The 21,560-nt window shown below is 39.0% G+C and overlaps 2 protein-coding genes across 2 annotated transcripts; both read right to left on the reverse strand.

The window, feature by feature from the left end:
- Positions 1-16,915: 16,915 nt before the first annotated feature.
- LOC107790648 (secreted RxLR effector protein 78-like) lies at positions 16,916-17,389 on the reverse strand. The gene has a single exon (XM_016612601.2). The coding sequence runs from the start codon at positions 17,387-17,389 to the stop codon at positions 16,916-16,918; it is 474 nt and encodes a 157-aa protein (XP_016468087.2).
- A 308-nt stretch (positions 17,390-17,697) lies between these two features.
- LOC142166452 (uncharacterized) lies at positions 17,698-19,658 on the reverse strand. The gene is made up of 2 exons (XM_075225822.1): positions 19,578-19,658; positions 17,698-18,150 (listed from the first exon to the last, which is right to left on the reverse strand). The coding sequence occupies exons 1-2, from the start codon at positions 19,656-19,658 to the stop codon at positions 17,698-17,700; spliced, it is 534 nt and encodes a 177-aa protein (XP_075081923.1).
- Between the last annotated feature and the right edge of the window lie 1,902 nt (positions 19,659-21,560).

The raw sequence follows: 21,560 nt of genomic DNA on the forward strand, positions 1-21,560 counted from the left end.
ACTTTTTACTATTTTATCCTTAAAATATTTTTTTAGAACAAAACTCTTGCATCGATACTCACTGCCTCAAGCACTATTTCAACCTAACTCCCCCTCCCCCGCCTCTTCAAGTCTGCAATGCTCATTGACTATTTAAGATAAGCAAATTCTCTATTCCTTTGCATATTTATATCTATGTGATTGTGTATTAATCTTTGAACTGTATGTAATAAATGAGAACATATCAAATTTTTGGTATGTTGCTTTCTAAGTGTTGTGGTGATAAAGACAATGTTTATTTCTTTTCAAATATTTTGTCCTATTTAGGTTTATTTTTTGCTGAGAAACTTTTCTCAATTTATTAATTACTATAACTTATGATTATATGCTTATCATAAAATAAATTATATTTATCATAAAAGTTATCTTATCTAAGCACAATTGTATTTAAAATAAAATGATAATAGAATATTTTGTATTTGGAATCTAAAATTTTGAAGAAATTACGCCCTTATAAGTGTAAACACTTCTAAGGTTATTTAAGTCATTTTAACAGAAAAATAGCTTATCAACACTTTTTTATTAAATACTGCAGCAACTTATTATCAATTTCAACACTTGTATCCAAACACGTAACTGCTTATTTATTAAATCAGTTTCAGCACTTAAAAGTGCTTTTCAGCCCCTAATGCTTATCAGCTACTTCAAATCAGCTAATCCTAACGGGCTCTTAGGTGAAACTGGAAAATGTATTAGCCTATTCATGAATGACTTGCTTGGAAGCTTATTGATAGAATTACGGATCATCTTTTACTTTAGGCGTCTTTCAATGAATGGCCTTCTAGATACTAGAGAGTTACATAAGTACCTTTGACAATCATAAATACAATCTGAGCGAGTGACACGACATCTATTATCTACTTAGAATGGATGTAATTTGTTAGTTAATTAAAAAAAATCTGAAGATCTCAAAGTAAAATGTGATTTGTTTTTAAACCATTCTGGAGCTTTGACAAGCTTTGGCATTTCTTTTTCCAAGTCACGGTGGAGGTTTGACAAGCCTAAGCTAATAATCAATGAACTGTGGACAACAATGACATTAGGGGTATATTTTGACTGGCAAGTTTGTGTTCGGCATAAGAGTTAGAGCTCGTCCTTGAAGCACATTTGCTAATGTTTGCCTCTTAAGTAATAAAGTAGATTACTATCTCCACCAAAGTAAATCCTTTTGGACTCAAGAGACCAAAATAGATGCTAAAAACGGTGAACAATTTATGTAAAATATCCATTGAACTTAAAATAATTATCTTTTTTTATCCATTTGAAAATTAGTTATATCCAATTAAAACTAACCCAGTTTACCCATCTATTTGACTTAGCTTGGCTTGATTTGGCTTGACTTGGTTTAGCTTGGCTTGGCTTGAATTGGCTTCGCTTGGCTTGACTTGATTTTACTTGACATGGCTTGGTTTAGTAGCTTCTTTGACTTCATTAACCGCATGGGCATGGGTGGATAAATAGTTTCTGCCGCTTGGGTATTTGCCAAAGATTCCCTACCCCAATAAATTAAACCCCATCTTCTTCCCCAGGCAGATACGAATCCAAGAGGCCCCCTCCAACAACAACAACAATAACAACACCAAACCCAGTGATATCTCACAAAGGGAGGTCTGGGGAGGGTAGAGTGTACGCAGACCTTACCCCTACCTTACGAAGGTAGAGGTTATTTTCGATAGACCCCCGATTCAAGAGAAAAAAACTAAAAAGAAAGCAGAAATAACAAGTAGTAACCATAGCAAGTAAATGTGATATAATAACCGAAGCGAAAGAAACGACATATAGTAAAAGAAATATGCAAATACTAAGAAATGAAAATACGAGACTAACGCTAATGAGACCGACATATAAATAAGATACGCCCGTTTAACCACTACTCTTCTACCCTAATTCTCAACCTCCATGTCGTGCTTAGTCACCTCTCCCCAATAGTTCTAAGACCTACCTCTACCTTTCCTCAGCCCCCCCTCCTAGATCCAACCTCTCACACCTTCTCACTGGGTCATCTATACACCTCCTCCTCACATGCCCGTACCATCTCAATCTAGCTTCCTTCATCTTGTCCTCTACGGGTGCCACTCCCACCTTTTTCCGAATATCAACATTCCTTATCTTATCTAATCTTTGTTGATACCTAATTTTGCCCTCATATTTTTATAAATGTCATATATGCTTTGAATATCATTCCTGCACCATCACCAATTTACAAAGAGTCATACAAGTATTTTCTATAATTTTTCATAATTAATTTTCTTACATTTAAATTACTTGAATATTTACTAATTACCCTTTCAAACTATTTTGTGATGACTTAATCATCTAAATTTATTATTTGTATCCCCATATAGGTTTCATAATTTTATATAGTTATATCTGTATTTTTAGGCTATTTATATAATTTTACAATAATAGCCTATATGCTATGCATAATTATATTTTTTCACATCATTTGTACCAAATAGCATTTTTATATTTTTATAATGTTAAAACTATTATTTTAAAGCATTTTACTACATAAATAATATTTTATTATTTTGTTAATTACTTCTTATAAATTATTTTTTGATAAATTTTCATATATTTAAATTATGGCCCAGCTTTAATATGAATTTCAGGCCAAAATATTTGGCCCACTTCATTTTGCCTTCAGCAGCCCAAACCAAAGACCCTTATTACTCCAACCTGGATGGGACCCCGCTGACCCGCCCTATCTCTCTCTTTAAAATCACAGCCGTTGATCTCTCAAGGTCAACGGCTCACAACACCTCCCCCTTATATCCTTATAACCGCACAACCCCAAACCCTAACCCACTTTTTAAAATCGTCCGCCCCTATACTCTCTCAAAATCTCTCCTCACCTCACAAACCCTAGCTGCCACCCCAATTCTTCTCTGAATCCAACTCATCCATGGATTCTTACCATGATTTACTTACCTTTTCCGGATTATACCGCTATTACCTGTGTAAATATGGTATTACTTAGTACATGCCCATTTTTGGCAAGTACCAGTCTCTGAATCAAAAGGAGATCAGCTTTACTCTCCAAGATCTGGATGATATTCCGTCCGTATACGTTCATAGCAAGGCTATGAGGATTTGATTCACCAAGATCTCCGGCCAATTTCTGATCCTAGTCAAACTAGGGTTTACCTGGTTTCTTCTCCTAATCTGATTCTAAATTAATTTTTGCATGTTCTTCTTTCCTTGTTTATGTTCGATTGACTGTATTTCCTTATTTGTGTGTTAATTTTTATTACTATATAAACCCATCTCCCAACTCCCCTAAGAGAGACTTTTGAATCGCAAAAACTACTATTTTTCTCTTATTCTTTCTTGTCCTATTCTATTCTGAGGCTTAATCTTTTGGCCGACTGAAAGCCAAGGCCATCGAAATTTAATTCTCGAACCTTTCTCAGTGTGAGCACTGCCCGGGGTTCATTTGAAACCCTTGAAAACTTTGACACACTGAGATTCCTGGGTTCTACTGCTCGTTTTGCTATTGACATTGAAGTGTTGCTGAAATTACTCCCCTTGTTTACTTGTTCATCTGTAACTGGTAATGTGGCTATGACTCTTGCAATTTTATTTTTTTTCTTCTCGTTTGAATTCCTGCTCTGTATATCTATGCCTCTGAGATTTTATGAACCAACGTGCTATTGTATGCTTTGAAGCTATTCTTTGAGGCTCTATGACTTCTAGTAATCAAACTTGCCTAATTGATGCCTTGGTTCTGTTTCTTCTTAAGTCTGTTGGCTCTAATGTGTGTGCTCGAATGTTTATCATTGTTGTTTGGTTCGAGTGTAGCATCTTGCATGGTTTTGTACTCTTAGGATAAGTTGAATCATGCCCAGGACCTGTTCTGATTCCTGTTAAGGCATTTATATGCATATTAATAATGTTTTATAGTTAACTCCTGATTATGTTATTAGCCTACGCATGCTTTCCTTGCTACTTGTGGATTAATGCGTATCCCCTACCTTGTCCTGTACCTTTGTGATAAATCCATGCATGTGTTTCAGACCTGGTTAAGTCGTTCCTGTCCAACCTGCTGAATTCCTGATGTTATATTGGTTAGCTAAAGCCTGTTTTCATGCCATTTAAGCTTTAATATATGTTTGGAACTTATGTAATCCTGTGCTTTTCAACACTGTCTGGGAGCTTAGGAAACCTCATAAACAGTCTCTCCTTTCCCATATAACCAACTAGTATCAGGTTCAATACTAGACTATCTTGATTCTGAAGATTGACATGCTTCTCGTATTATGATTAGTGCTCATCATGCTAAGATTTCCCTGTTCCATTAAGCAGTCACTTGATAATGAGTTTTGCTCTGTTAAGTTGTTCTTTTCATTGGTTTTCTATGATGAACATTCTATGTGTTGGCTGTACTTTGTTTGCTTCTTGCCTGGATCTGCTAGACCTTCATCTAAGGTTCCCTAGATTGACTCTGAATCATGCTTCCTTATAGAAACTCTTTAGAATGGTTTACTATCCTATATAGTCAAATAGGTCACTCTCAAACTTGTCACTAGAACTATGAGCATAAATTTGCCTTATATGTGTCTTGTATGCCTTCCAACTTAGCATGATTTTGTTAATATACCTTGACCAGAGTTGCTGCTAGTTTCACTTTTAAGAACTGAGTGTTTAAGTTGTTCAATTAATTCTATGAGTCGTTTGTTACTCGTTTGGTCAAGTTTGGCATCCATTTGTGTAAGTAAATTATTTGTTGGGCCTGGAAGGGGGCCATATGTATTGTTGGACTCGGTCACAGGATTCAAGGGCACTCTAGTTGTTTTCATATGAGCCTGTGGTTTGGGCCTACTGCTTTGTCCGGGAGTAAGGCTATTGAAGGCCTGGGATATCCAGGTTACATTGTATTGGGCCTGTGATTGCCTTAGCGGGATTGTACTTGTTTTAGTCTATAGTTTGTCATCTTTAAGTATGTATTATTTCATTCTGGGTCTGTAATGATTTATAAGCTGAATGATGGGGAGATTAATAAAAGGGGGCTGGGGTATTCTATTGCTTGCATAAAAGGGTAGAAAGCATGCCTATAGATCTTTGTGTCATATTTGCTATTTCGTTCAGCATGCCTTATATGTTATTTCGTTTAATGTGCTGCACACTAATAGAAATCATACCTATAGGAATCACACACACACTTTACTTAACTTGTAAATAAATCATGAGATAAGACAACCCCCAAAACGTGGCTCTATGTGCACTACTACACGCTTTAGATAGCATGCCTATAGGATACAATAACACATGTTTGCTAATATCCATCTAGATACCATGTCTATAGGGTTTCAATTAATCAATCAATCGACTGCTTCTATTACTCTTAGTACGCTGCTCCTTTAGATAACATGACTATAGGATCTTAATCAACTAATCAATTACTTTGTTACTTCATCGCATTGCCACACTTAGACGACACGCCTATAGGGATAAAGTATATAAAATCAATTTAAGTTGTTAACTACTAGAAATCCTGCCTATAGGACACTGTCGTCTACCTAAGAAACATGTCTGTAAAATCAACATTGGTAATTCAGAGTTCTGGGATCGTTCTACTGCCTCATTAAGCAGATAACTAGAGATCATACCTATAGGTTTGTAATGCCTTTAATCTGCAAAATCCGTTAGCCTAAAGTTGCAACGCTGCTTATACACTGCTAGAAATCAGAATCGCCTAGAAATTATGCTTATAGGACTTAACAAATATAATGTGTCTTAATCCTGAAAACTGTCTATTGCTGAATCTACCCGTGTGCATCTGTTGTTTATATGTGGAGGCTAACTTAGGCCTCTGATTGTCCTTATGTGAAGTCTTGATTATTTTGAATGTCGCCTAGTTTTATCATTTTGAGCAACCTAGGGGAAGTCTAGGACCACCCAAATAGAGATCCAAAGCCTCCTGGATCATAGGCCTGGGACGGGTAGTGCACGCATAGGGTCCGTTTTAGAATTGAATTAGAGCGCCTTTAAGTAAACAACTTCAACATAGTAATTGGGTAGCAGGAGATGATAGTTTGTTCCCGTTGAATAAATGAGCAATCCTTACCTTAAGGGGGTTGCGAAGTATTATTTATGTTGCATGGGGTGATCCTTAGGCTAAAAAACTTAGGACCCCCCTTTTTATGCACTTGTTATTCACACTGTCATTTAACATAGATCAATGTAGTCATTAAGATTTGTTTTGATTCTCATGCATTATAATAAGACTCTTCGACTTCTAAATTTACCTTTATTTATTTGATCACTTAGCCTAATTACATAATCCACATAGTTTAAAGTTTGGTCGGGACCCACAATTGTGGACCTCGAAGAGTGCTTAACACATTCTCTTTGAGGTAACTTGATCCCTTACCCAATCTTTGGTGACACAGACTAGTCAGAAAGAGTTACTCACAAATAGGTGCCCTAACGCACCTTAAAAAATCATTAGGTGGAGAATCTTCTCTTTTAATACCTCCTTTAAAAGAGTTGTCACATGTCGAAACCCGCTTTCGCGAGAAAATTGGGCGCGACAACATGGCGACTCTGCTGGGGACATACTTAGGCTCTTACCACAATGAACTTGACTTATGTGGATTACTTTCCTTATTTGTTTTAAAATATTATGACATGCACATCCCTTAGTCTACTCACCTTTGTTTGTTTTAAACTGCTACGACATGCACATCCTTTTCCTTATTCACCTTTATCTGATTTAAATTGCTATGACATGCGCATCCCTTCCCTTCTTCTCCTTTATGCGCTATGACATGTGTGACTTCCTTCCAGCTCCTTAATCTTGTCTAAGAATGCTATATTATGACTCTCCCACCTCTATTTCCCTACCTGCTTCATTACGTTCTCGCATATTTTAATGAGCTAAACTGACTTCTCTCTTTTGTCTTTCCTTTCTTTTCTTTTCATGTTCGCCTTTACTATGTTATTTATTTCTTTTTCATACTTTTATCATGCAAATACTTGGCAATATGTTATTATTTCTGCATAAAGCATGCTCCGCATCATACTCCACTCATGCCAATTATCAACATAGAGGCGCTTGATGAGTGTCCGCGCTTTCTTGAAATCATCCTTTTTAAATCGAAAAGGCTTATTTGCGGTAGACTAGTCGATCAGCAGTGCAGTCGATGGTCCCGTGCCTTTCCCTCCCAAGTTGTCCACTTGGGAATACCTGTCTAGACCCGTCTAGAATCCCCACTCCAATTTGAAATGTACATGCATCATGCCGAACCTAGTACGGGTTGAAGCATTATTAACGCAACAACCCGCTTAGAAAAACCTTGTCCAAAGTCCAATGGGATTTCTGTAATCCCAAAGGACACTATCATGTTATGTGTGTTACTTAGAGAAAATGTGCCAACATGTAGATCATTATTATGTAAGTAGTCAAATCTGGAGGGGAAAAGGGCTAACTGTTATTTGTTTGAAGAAAATGAAGCACGAAATCCCCAGGTTTGGTATGGTCCAGAATATCCCGCCTTTGATACTTGACTAGTGGAAAGACCTTGCACCTTGTGACAAGAATCATGTGAGGAGAGTACTTGGTAACCTGTCATCTTTGCTGAACGTTCAACCAAATAGGGAATTGATCGAGGCCGCTACCATATTTTGGGATGAGAAGCGAGCTATTTTTCGATTTGGCAATATAGAAATGACTCCTCTCCTAGAAGAAATAGGAGGTTTCGCCAAGTTACCATGGGATAATCGAGGACTACTAATACCAGAGAATCGCACTCCTCGCAGTTTTCTAAAAATGTGGGTTTTAAGAAGAATGATGAACTACTATGTCTGAAGAAATCATACATCCCCTTTGATTTTCTTTACGAGCGCTATGGGCATAGCAAGTCATATAGTCTTCATCATGATGAACTAGCCATTACTTCTTTAGGATGGGTGCATCGCCGAATTTATGTTTTCATTGTCTGCTTCCTGGGTTTGTTGATCTTTCCAATGAAAGGGGGAGGAATTCATACTCGCTTAGCCATGGTCGCCAGGACCTTAATGGATGGTATCGAAGGAAAAACTTATACTATCATCCCAATGATCTTAGCTGAGATGTACCGTGCTCTAGATCGGTGCAAGAATGGGTTTAGACACTTTGAGGGTTGTAATCTATTGCTACATGTCTGGATGTTGGAACACTTTCAGAGGGGTGAGTATCGTCAACAGCTTCTGTGAAGGCCACTAAATGACTACATAGCCAACCATCACCCAAAGAAAATGATATTCATTCCAGACATGTTTGCAAAACCTAGAAATGCTGTAAGTTGGGTGCGTTTCTTCAGCAATTTGACAGACGAGCAAGTGCATTGGATGTTTGAATGGTTTCCTGGTAGTGAGGTCATCATCAGATCAAAAGGAACTACTCACTTGGTACTGATAGGGCTACGAGGCATCTACCCTTACGCTCCTATAAGGGTAATGAGACAAGCTAGAAGAAAACAAGTCATGGTTTCCAACATGGAACCAAAAGATCATTGTGGAAGGAGAAACTATTGAGCCAGACAAGTATCACGCCGGTCATATGTACTACTATCTATCATGGCTGGAAGACGACGTAGTTGGGGATGTCAAACCAGGAGTCAATCTGAAGGATATGATCATAGATGAGGTGGCTAAGGCACAGATGAAGTACAAGAGGCTACGCAAAAGGGTGTTCGAGTCTGAAGCTAAACATGTGAAGCAACACAAAGTGAACATGGAGGCGATAAGGGAATGGAAGAAGATTGCCACTAAGTCAATGGAAAGATTGGAATACCTGGAACAAGGACTGATGGAGCTAGAAGGGAGGATGAGAAAGAGACTTTCGGATTGTTAAGGCATGGACGACGATGAAGGAAGAAAGCTGGCAAAAGCTTACTTATTGCTGGATATGCGCGATCTGGGAAACATGATTGATGGGGTCAAGAGAGCCAAGCACGGAGAAGGTCCTTCAAGGACCAAGTAGATTAGGAGATGATGTTCTTTACTACTTTCTAGCTTAGACTAGATTTCAATATAATAAGGCTAAATGCCATTAGTAACTTTATTATATTATTGTCGATTTAGTAAAAGATTGTTTTGGCTCATGTTCGCATTAATGAAATGAAGAAAACGTTGGTACCAATTTTCTCCAAGTCTATGTGTCGCTTAGGCCTACCTCGGGCAAAATGAGGTCCCCAAATTAGGACGCGAATTATTGCATGACTTTGTGAAACATGTTTAAATATTACGAACACTCTTTTATTTCACCTTACTGACTTAGTTACCTTTTTTTTTCCTTCTTTCTTTCTGATTATTCCCAATCCCAAAGGTTGGTCCGTGCATACTGGCATCATCAGCATACCACACTAGATCCAGAGGTCCTCCACCTCCTCTCCACCTAGCGACTCGAAAAGCAAAAGCAAGGGAAAGGGGAAAATGGATGATTTAAGTGGTATCAGGAAAGACAACGCTGCTGTGGCAAAAAATGTTGAAACTTCAGATGGTAGAAGTACTCTGGGGTAGAATGAGTTGGTCTTACATTTGGAGCAGAAAATCCTGGAACTACAGGGCGAGCTTGAGCAGGTTCGAAATCTGGAAAACCTTTCCCTTACTCTCAATGTTCTCGACATCAATCAGCAAAACTCGACTACCCAGAACCAAACACCACCACAAAACATACAAAATCAGAATCCACCACCTATAGTTCCGAATCCTCCCGCACAACACCAGTATCATAATCCCACACCTCCCTAGAACCTCAACCCATCACCAATGCCAACCCCTCAATAACACCACCATCATCCAACTCAATACCTGCAAACTACTACTTATCACACTCCCCAAAATTCACCACAACCTACTCCCGATCCCCAAAACTCGACCAACGACCACCTATATACCCAAGTTCCAGGAACTCATCAAAGCAATTCGATATATGTGGAAACCTTACCCTATACCCCGTAGTAAACCCCATACATACCCGAACCAACCGAGAAGGACCTGTTCATTAGAAACATTGTGGAGGAACTCAAGAAGCTCACAGGGAGAGTCTAGAGTGTTGAAGGGGGGAAATGCATTAAAGTTCTAAACTATGAAGACCTGTGCATTCAGCCGAATGTGGAACTGCCAGAGGGTTATAAACCTCCCAAGTTCGAAATGTTTGATAGTACTGGTGATCCGAAAGTGCATATGAGAAAATACTGTGACAATCTTGTAGGAGTGGGTAAGAATGAACAAATCCGCATGAAACTGTCCATGCGAAGCCTTACATGAGACGCTTTGTCTTGGTATATTAGTCAAAACCTAAAGAAGTGGGTTAATTGGGTAAGTATGGCATCAGATTTCATGGACAGATTCAGGTTCAACATGGAAAATGCGTTAGACATTTTCTACATTCAAAACCTCAAGAAGAAGCCGACAGAAACCTTCCGCGAGTATGCTACTCATTGGAGATCAGAGGCCGCAAAGGTAAGGCTAGCACTTGAAGAAGAACAAATGAACAAGTTCTTTGTTAGAGCACAAGATCCGCAATATTATGAACGATTGATAGTTATCGAAAATCACAAGTTCTCAGACATCATAAATTTAGGGGAAAGAATAGAAGAAGAAATCAAGAGTGGGATGTTAACTAATTTCGAGGCGCTACAGGCCACGAATAAAGCTTTGCAATCAGGAGGTATTTCAAAGAAGAAAGAAGTGGGTGCCGTGATGGTAGCCAGGGCCCTAAGTCTCCCCTCACATACCAAACACCTCCACCCACATATCAACTCTCACCCCCAAAATACCAATACCCTGCCACAACCTACCATACCTATAACACTCTACTTGCATATTACCATTCACCTCCACCCGCTCGCCAAAGCTACCCAAAGCCACGTCCAAATTTCGCCGCGCAAGGTATTTAAACATTGCCCTCATCATTGCATTAAGGCTAAGCATTGCCTTGCTTTGCATGAGACTAAACATTGTCTCTACTCTTTGCATGGGGCTAAAACAGTGCCCTCACCTTGCATGAGGCTAAGCACTGCCTCCATATTGCACAAGGCTAAGCACTGCCTTTCCTCGCATGAGGCTAAGCACTGCCTCCATATTGCACAAGGCTAAGCACTGCCTTTCCTTGCATGAGACTAAGCACCGCCTCCATTCTCTGCATGAGGCTAAGCACTGCCTCCACACCGCATAAGGCCAATCTCTGCCTCACCATTGCATAAGGCTAAGCGCTACCTTTCTTTGCATCTGGCTAAGTATTGCCCTCATCGCGTACAAGACTAAGCCTTGTCTTGTCTCGTTCTCGCATATGATTGAGCATCACCTGTTTCCTTTATCAAGCGATCGATATTAACACATACTTGCATTTTATGGGCTGAAACATCGCCACATCGTCCAAAGGCGCCATAGTCCAAAGGCACCATCCTCATAGCCTGTAGACATTGTCCGGAGGATCTCTCGAAATTGCATATCATTATTCAAAGGCGTCATAGTCCAGAGGCACCATCCTCATGGCCCGAGGACACCATTCCATGGCCTGTGAATCCCTTATCATACGCTTCATGGCCCATGATGTCATGGTCTAAGGACATCATCTTCATCGTCCGAAAGACAACTCTCATGGTCCGAAGAAAATATGCATCATGTTTAAATTTATGCAATAACCCCATATATTCGCGTGCATCGTGTTTTAAGTTTTGCAGGTAACTCGGTAGGTAACCGTTCTACAAACAGGAGTAATTCTCGCTCCGGTTTCCGTTCACAATGTTCACATCCATTGACTACCTCAAACGTAACCGATGATCAGCATTTGATTACCTTTTGTTCCATAACCGTTCAAATATCTGCCTTGTACATCCATAACGTCCAATTTGCATTCATAACCCCACCTAAAATTATCCGTTATTTACGACACTATCCTACCCGAAAGATCCTTTTTTGAAACATATGACCACTCTTATAACAACTTCATCAGTTTCGTTCGCCGTTGGATCTAGAACTACACACGACCTAATTACCGTAATACCAGAGATATGTAGGCAACTCAAGAACCATGGTTCGACCCCCATTTTTTCAAAACACATCATTCCTCACTCACTTCGGACAAAATTAGTCAACTCTTTCATCATTCCCGGGTAAAGAGGGGCAGCCGTTGATATCCAATTTTGCTCTCATATTTTTATAAATGTCATATATGCTTTGAATATCATTCTTGCACCATCACCAATTTACAAAGAGTCATACAAGTATTTTCTATAATTTTCCATAATTGATTTTCTTGCATCTAAATTGCTTAAATATTTACTAATTACCCTTTTAAATTATTTTAAGATGACTTAATCATCTAAATTTATTAATTGTATCCCCATATAGGTTTCATAATTTTATATAGTTATAGATGTATTTTTAGGCTATTTACATAATTTTGCAATAATAGCCTATAAGCTATGCATAATTACATTTTTTCACATCATTTGTGCCAAATAACATTTTTATATTTTTATAATGTTAAAACTATTATTTTAAAGCATTTTACTATATAAATTATATTTTATTATTTTGTTAATTACTTCTTATAAATTATTTTTTGATAAAGTTTTGTGTATTTAAATTATGGCCCATCTTTAATATAAATTTCAGGCCAAAAGCACGCCAAAATATTTGGCCCACTTCATTTTGCCTTCAACAGCCCAAACCAAAGGCTTTTATTACTCTAACCCGGACGGGACCTGACTGACCCGCCCCAACTCTCTCTTTAAAATCACAACCGTTGATCTCTCAAGATCAATGGCACACAACACCTCCCCCTTCTCTCCTTATAACTGCACAATCCCAAACCCTAACCCACTTTTTTCAACTGGCCATCCCTATACTCTATCAAACCTCCCCTCCCCTCACCTCACAAACCCTAGCCGCCACCCTAATTCTTCTCTGAATCCAACTCATCCATGGATTATTACCATGATTTACTTAACTTTTCTGGATTATACCACTATTACCTGTTTAAATATGGTGTTACTTAGTACTTGCCCATTTTTGGCAAGTACCTGTCTCTGAATCAAAGGAGATCGGCTTTACTCTCCAAGATTTGGACGATATTCCGTTCGTATACGTTCATAGCAAGGATATGAGGATTTGATTCACCAATATCTCTAGCCAATTTATGATCCTAGTCAACTTCTCCTAATCTGATTCTAAATTGATTTTTGCATGTTCTTCTTTTCTTGTTTATGTTTGATTGACTGTATTTCCTTATTTATGTGTTAATTTTTATTACATTACAAATCAATCTCCCAACTCCCCTAAGAGAGACTGTTGAATCGCAAAAACTACTATATTCCTCTAATTTGTTCTTGTCCTATACTATTCTGAGGCTTAATCTTTTGGCCGGCTAAAAACCAAGGCCACCGGAATTCAGTTTTTGAACCTTTTTCAGTGTGAGCACTGCCCGGGGTTCATTCGAAACCCTTGAAAACTTTGACGCACTGAGATTCCTAGGTTCTACTACTCGTTTTGCTATTGACATTGAAGTGTTGCTGAAATTACTCCCCTTGTTTACTTGTTCATCTATAACTGGTAATGTGGCTACGACTCTTGTAATTTTATTTTTTTTCTTCTCGTTTGAATTCCTGCTCTGTATATCTAAGTCTCTGAGAGTTTATGGACCAACGTGCTATTGTACGCTTTGAAGCTATTCTTTGAGGCTCTATGCCTTCTAGTAATCAAACTTGCCTAATTGCTGCCTTGGTTCTGTTTCTTCTTAAGTCTATTGGCTCTAATATGTGTGCTCGAATGTTTGTCACTATTGTTTGGTTTGAGTGTAGCATCTTGCCTGGTTTTGTACTCTTAGGATAAGTTGATTCATGCCCAGGACCTGTTCTGATTCCTGTTAAGGCATTTATATGCATATTAATAATGTTTTATAGTTAACTCCTGATTATGTTATTAGCCTACGCATGCTTTCCTTGCTACTTGTGGATTAATGCGTATCCCCTACCTTGTCCTGTACCTTTGTGATAAATCCATGCATGTGTTTCAGACCTGGTTAAGTCGTTCCTGTCCAACCTGCTGAATTCCTGATGTTATATTGGTTAGCTAAAGCCTGTCTTCATGCCATTTAATCTTTAATATATGTTTGGAACTTATGTAATCCTGTGCTTTTCAACACTGTCTGGGAGCTTAGGAAACCTCATAAATAGTCTCTCCTTTCCCATATAACCAACTAGTGTCAGGTTCAATACTAGCCTATCTTGATTCTGAAGATTGACATGCTTCTCGTATTATGATTAGTGCTCATCATGCTAAGATTTCCCTGTTCCATTAAGCAGTCACTTGATAATGAGTTTTGCTCTGTTAAGTTGTTCTTTTCATTGGTTTTCTATGATGAACATTCTATGTGTTGGCTGTACTTTGTTTGCTTCTTGCTTGAATCTTCTAGACCTTCATCTAAGGTTACCTAGGTTGACTCTGAATCATGCTTCCTTATAGAAACTCTTTAGAATGGTTTATTATCCTATGTAGTCAAATAGGCCACTCTCAAACTTGTTACTAGAACTATGAGCATAAATTCGCCTTATATGTTTCTTGTATGCCTTCCAACTTATCATGATTTTGTTTATATACCTTGACCAGAGTTGCTGCTAGTTTTACTTTTAAGAATTGAGTGTTTAAGTTGTTCAATTAATTCTATGAGTCGTTTGTTACTCGTTTGGTCATGTTTGGCATCCATTTGGGTAAGTAAATTATTTCTTGGGTCTGGAAGGGGGCCATATGTGTTGTTGGAATCGATCACCGGATTCAAGGGCACTCTAGTTGTTTTCTTATGAGCATGTGGTTTGGGCCTGCTGCTTTGTCCGGGAGTAAGGCTATTGAAGGCCTGAGATATCCAGGTTACTTTGTATTGGGCCTGTGATTGCCTTAGCGGGATTGTACTTGTTTTAGTATATAGTTTGTCATCTTTAAGTAAGTATTATTTCATTCTGGGCCTGTAATGATTTGTAAGCTGAATGATGGGGAGATTAATAAAAGGGGACTGGGCTATTCTAATGCTTGCATAAAAGGGTAGAAAGTATGCATATAGATCTTTGTGTCCTATTTGCTATTTCGTTCAGCATGCCATATATGTTATTTTGTTTAATGTGCTGCACACTAATAGAAATCATGTCTATAGGAATCACGCATACACTTCACTTAACTTGTCAAACATGTTGGCTCAAGTAATTGCTATGCTTTTTTCCATGTGCACTACTACATGCTTTAGATAGCATGCCTATAGGATACAATAACACATGTTTGCTAATATCCATCTAGATACCATGTCTATAGGGTTTCAATTATTCAATCAATCGACTGCTTCTATTGCTCTTAGTACACTTCTCCTTTAGATATCATGACTATAGGATCTTAATCAACTAATCAATTACTTTGTTACTTCATCGCATTGCCACACTTAGACGACACGCCTATAGGGATAAAGTATATAAAATCAATTTAAGTTGTTAACTACTAGAAATCCTGCCTATAGGACACTATCGCCTACCTAAGAAACATGTCTGTAAAATCAACTTTGGTAATTCAGAGTTCTTGGATCGTTCCACTGCCTCATTAAGCAGATAACTAGAGATCATACCTATAGGTTTGTAATGCATTTAATTTGCAAAATCCGTTAGCCTAAAGTTGCAACGCTGCTTATACACTGCTAGAAATCAAAATCGCCTAGAAATTATGCTTATAGGACTTAACGACTATAATGCATCTTAATCTTGAAAACTGTCTATTGCTGAATCTACCCGCGTGCATCTGTTGTTTATGTGTGGAGGCTAACTTAGGCCTCTGATTGTCCTTATGTGAAGTCTTGATTATTTTGAATGTTGCCTAGTTTTATCATTTTGAGCAACCTAGGGGAAGTCTAGAATCACCCAAATAGAGATCTAAAGCCTCCTGGACCATAGGCGTGGGACGGGTAGTGCACGTATAGGGTCCGATTTAGAATTGAATTAGAGTGCCTTTAAGTAAACAACTTTAACATAGTAATTGGGTAGCAGGAGATGATAGTTTGTGCCCGTTGAATAATATGAGCAATCCCTTCCTTAAGGGGGTTGCGAAGTATTATTTATGTTGCACGGCGTGATCCTTTAGGCTAAAAAACTTAGGCCCCCTTTCTTTATGTACTTGTTATTCACACTTAGTCATTTAACATAGATCAATGTAGTCATTAAGATTTGCACTGATTCTCATGCGTTATAATAAAGCTCTTCGATTTCTAAATTTTCCTTTATTTATTTGATCACTTAGCCTTATTACATAATCATTATAGTTTAAAGTTCGGCCAGGACCTACAGTTGTGGACCTCGAAGAGTGCTTAACACCTTCTCTTTGAGGTAATATGAGCCCTTACCCGATCTTTGGTGACACAGACTAGTTAGACTGAGTTACTCACAAATAGGTGCGCTAACACACCTTAAACAATCATTAGGTAGCGACTCTTCTCTTTTAATACCTTCTTTAAAAGAGTTGTCATATGTCGAAACCCGCTTTCGCGAGAAAAAGGGGCGCGACAATCTTGTATGCCCATACATCCATCTTAGCATCCTCATTTCTGTTACTTTTATCTTCTGGACGTGGGTATTCTTAATAGGCCAACACTCTACCCCATATAGCATAGTAGGTCTAACCACCACTCTGTAAAACTTACCCTTAAGTCTAGGTGGCACCTTCTTAAGCGAGCCTCCATTTCATCCATTGTGCTCTAATACGACATGTGACATCCTCGTCAATCTCACCATTACCTTGTATAATAGATCCGAGGTACTTGAAACTCCCCTTTTTAGGGATGACATATGAATCCAGCTTCACTTCCACATCCGCATCATTTGTCACGTCTCTGAACTTGCACAAGTTCTATGTTTTATTTCTGCTCATCTTGAAACCTTTTTGACTCCAAGGTTTGTCTCCAAACCTTCAGCCTCGTGTTAACACCACTTCGCGCCTCGTCAATTAGTACTATATCATCTGCAAATAACATGTACCATGGAACCTCCTCTTGAATGTGACGCGTCAGAACGTCCATCACCAAGGCAAATAAAAATGGGCTAAGCGCGGATCCCTGATGCAAGCCCATCCCGATAGGGAAGTGTTCCGAGTCCCCTCCCATTATTCTAACCCGGGTCCTAACGCCATCATACATATCCTGGATCACCCTAGTATAAGCTATGGGCATACCTCTAACCTCCAAATACCTCCAAAGAACCTCCCTCAGAACCTTGTCATAAGCTTTCTCTAGGTCAATAGACACCATGTGCAAGTCCTTCTTCCTATCCCTATACTGCTCCACTAGTCTCTCGATAAGGTGAATGACTTTTGTAGCCGATCGCCCTGGCATGGATCCGAATTGATTCTCGAATACACTACTCCTTACCCTAACTTCCACCACCCTCTTCCAAACTTTCATGGTGTGACTTAGCAGCTTGATGCCCCTATAATTAGTTGAAATTTTGGATATCCCCCTTATTTTTGTACACCAGAATCATTGTACTCCACCTCCATTCTCCAGTCATCTTCTTCGTCTTATAAATTACATTGAACAACCTAGTAAGCCACTCTAAGCCTACTCTGTATGCAGTCTTCCAAATTCCACTGGGATCTCATCTAGCCCGGTCGCTCTACCTCTGCTCATCGTGCGCATAGCCCCTACAATCTCTTCAACCTTGATACAACTACAATACCCAAAATCACGACGACTCTCGGAGAACTCCAAGTCCCCCAGCACGATGTCCCTATTCCCTTCACATTCAAGAGTCCTTGAAAGTACATCCTCCATCTACGTCTAATAAGTGCATCATCCACCAATACCTTGCCATCATTGTCTTTGATGCACTTTACTTGGTCTTGGTCACGAGCCTTTTTCTCTCTCATCTTGGATAGCCTGTACAACTTCTTGTACCCACCTATGGCCCCCGGTTCTTCATACAACCATTCAAACGCTGCATTCTTAGCCTCTGTAGCGGATAGTTTCACCTCCTTCTTAGCTTTATTATACCATTCCCTATTCATACTCCTTTCTTCCTCGTCTTTGCTCTCCACTAGCTTCAAATACACTGCTTTCTTGGCTTCAACTTTATCTTGGACTTGTCCATTCCACCACTAGTACCCTTTGATGACGTCTAAATCTACTACTAAAAAGTAAATGGACACGGTTTCATGTAATATAATTTACCCAACTATGAGTCGGGGTTGAATCTCACAGAGAATAATATGTAGGCAATTAGGGGTGTAAGAGAATTATCACTTATTATGCTAAGCCAAACACTTAGAATGGTTTTGAGAAAATATTTATAACTAATTACGAAAATATAAACTAACCTAGAAAGCAAATAAAATGATCAATGGCTATAAGCATGGATGCATTGGGAATTACACTCAAGTAACGATCCAATATATTTTACGATTTTACAACTATGAGCGAGTTTATGTTAATTAGCCTCAGGTAATAATTTTATATTAGCTTCTTCCGAAGACTAACAAGACTTCCTAATTGAATTATTCCTAAAACAATTAAGAGATTAAGCTGACCCGAATATGGCTACAAGTAGTTCAATCCTATCCCTAGGTACAATCTATAAAGTGAGGGTTAACGCCTCAAGTTCTTGTTAATTAATCTTTCCCAACCCCAAATTATCTTTCCCAAAATTAATTCGAAGTGAATGGGCGAGTCCTAGGGTTAGCTAATCCCTTTGGAAACATTAAAGAACAAGAATAATTAAAGAAACAATAACTCACTTCATAATAAATAAAAATCATTCAATACATAAGCACAACAAAATATTTAATCCACACTTTAAATATGAATATTCCCATAAACAAGATTTAAGTATTGGAAAAAATACTACACACTTAGATATTCAATACAAAGCAAGAAAATGAAGAAATGAACATAAATGAGCAAGAAATTGTCAACCAAAAGTTTCAAATCTTCAAGACCCAAGTGTGTGTGCAAGAACTCTAGCTCCAAAACTTGTGTTTTCTCTCAAGAGATGTTAAATATGTCCAGAGATATGCCAAAGATATTTTACAAATGAGCTAGGTCGTGTATTAAATGGCTTGGGGATAAGAATGTGAAATTCCATTTCTTCCCAGAATCTGCCCAGAAAATGTGCTATGCGATCGCATAGAGAGAACCGCGATCGCGATGAACAACGTCTGCAAAGCTACGCGATCGCCTAGAGACAGACGCGTTAGCGTAGAATGTTTGACCAGTGCTGACCAACTTTACTTCTTGGCGATCGCATGACTTCAACCGCGTTCACATAACTTCTTTTTCCTAGACTTTTGCGATCGCACAGAGCAATAACTGGCAGCAGTCCATTTTTCCCAATTTAACACATTTTGACTTGTTTTCTTCCGTATCTTCTCCAAATCATATGATACCTGAAATATGCCAATAAACCTCAATAAATATCTTAGTTTCTCAACAAAATCATACAAAAGTCTAAGTATCAAGCTTAGACTTGTCCACTCCACCACCAGTCCTCTTTATGTCCATTAGGGTAACCCTTCGAGACCCCTAACACCTCTCTAGCAGCTTTCCGAATGCAATTTGCTGTCGAGGTACACATATTACTCGTGTCCCCGCTACTCCTCCAAGCCCCCATTGATTGCAACTTCTCCCCTAATTATAGGGCGATCTCCTTAGTCAAAGCTCCCCACTTGATCTTTGGTTGGCCACACGTGGCCCTCTTACTCCTCCTCTTAATCTTCAAGTCCATAACCAAGAGCCTATATTGGGTCACTATGTTCTTGCCCGGGATAACATTGCAATCGGAGCATAGACCTCTATCGCACCTTCTAAAGAGAAGATAATCAATCTGGGTCTTGGCCACCATACTACGAAAGGTGACTAAATGCTCCTCCCTCTTCTGGAAATACGAGTTAGCTTTAACAAAATTAAGAGCTATGGCAAAATCCAAAAGTGAAGTACCTCCTTCGTTTCTATCCCCAAAACTGAAGCCGCCATGCACTTCGTTGTACCCTCCAACAGATGCCCCAATATGGCCATTGAAATCTCCACCTATGTATAGCTTATCAAAGTGTGGAATCCCTCGTACAAACTCGTCCAGATTCTCCCAGAAGTGCCTTTTAACCTCCTCGCCCAAGCTCGCTTGAGGTGCATAAGTACTAATAATATGAATATTCCGTCCTCCAACAACTATCTTAATAGTCATTAGCCTATCATTCACCCGGCTCACATCTACCACTAAATCCCTGAGTTTCCTATCAACCAAAATACCTACCCCGTCCCTACCCCTTGCACCTCCTGAGTATCATAGTTTAAACCTATCTACATCCCGAGCCTTAGTACCCATCCATCTAGTATTCTGGACACAAGCTATATTGATCTTCCTATTCAGGAGAATCTTAGCTAACTCATTAGACTTCCCCGTCAATGTCCCTATATTCCAGGACCCTATTCATAACTTAGAAGTACCCTTGCCCCCTCGCCCCCCACTCCCCGCTCCACCCGAGAAAATGACCTTATTCTACCATTATTTACCACTACCACTATAGGAATATTAAGTAAGCCCTACCACAGTATAAGCTAATAGTCTAAATGAAATAAAAATGCCTAGAGCTTAAGGCACTAATTATAGGCCAAGTTAAGAAAAAATAAGTAAGTAATGTTCTTACTAAAGCACTAATTCGACTAAGCTAGACAAAGCAACAGGGGAAATATACAGAATACAAGAATTAGAAAGTAAGTACAAGCAAGCGTACAGAATACAAAAATCAGAAAGTAAGTACAAGCAAGCCAAGAACCTACACAGAATGGGTGCACCCTAAGGCTAAAAATACACCAATATACCCTAAAAATAAGCCAACAAGCACTGAACTATACGATGGTAATTTATGCACTTTGCAAGAAACAAGACAAAAAAAATCAGAAAGCAAGTAAGAGCAAGACAGAAAAAATCAGAAAGCAAGTAAGAGCAAGATAAAAACCAACACAGAATGGGTGCCCCTTAAGGTTAATAATACACCAATCTACCCTACAAATAAGCCAACAAGCATTGAACTATACTATGGAATTTTGTGCACTTTGCAAGAAACAAGACAAAAGGAAATTCAGCGGGCCGGAGGTACTAACTCCGGAAGAAAAGAACCTAGTTATGGTCTGCAACGTCGTATCATTGCTGGACACCTGGCTTTGCCCATGCTGCCACGTGCCTCTTCTGCCGCTAGCCTTCGCCGACGCATGTGCCTCACACACTTTTTCTCCGGTATCTTTGGAACATGGGACTCTTGGGGACACAACTGCATGAGCAATAGCCAAGGATGGAAGGGAGAATAAAAGAAAAGGAAAAGAAGAAGAAGATGAGGCATCACAAATCTGAAGGCGCCTGCAACCTTTAAGATGGAAGGAAGAGAGAATAGAGATAGAGGGAAGAAAGAGAAAATGGGAGAGAAGGAACAGAGAGAAGAGGGGAGGGAGGAGAGAGAGGAGCAAATAGATAAAAGAAGGGGAGCACTTACCTGGGTTTTCTGTCGGGCCGCCCGTG

The sequence above is a fragment of the Nicotiana tabacum genome, chromosome 2 (assembly GCF_000715075.1).
Source record: "Nicotiana tabacum cultivar K326 chromosome 2, ASM71507v2, whole genome shotgun sequence".
Taxonomy (NCBI): domain Eukaryota; kingdom Viridiplantae; phylum Streptophyta; class Magnoliopsida; order Solanales; family Solanaceae; genus Nicotiana; species Nicotiana tabacum.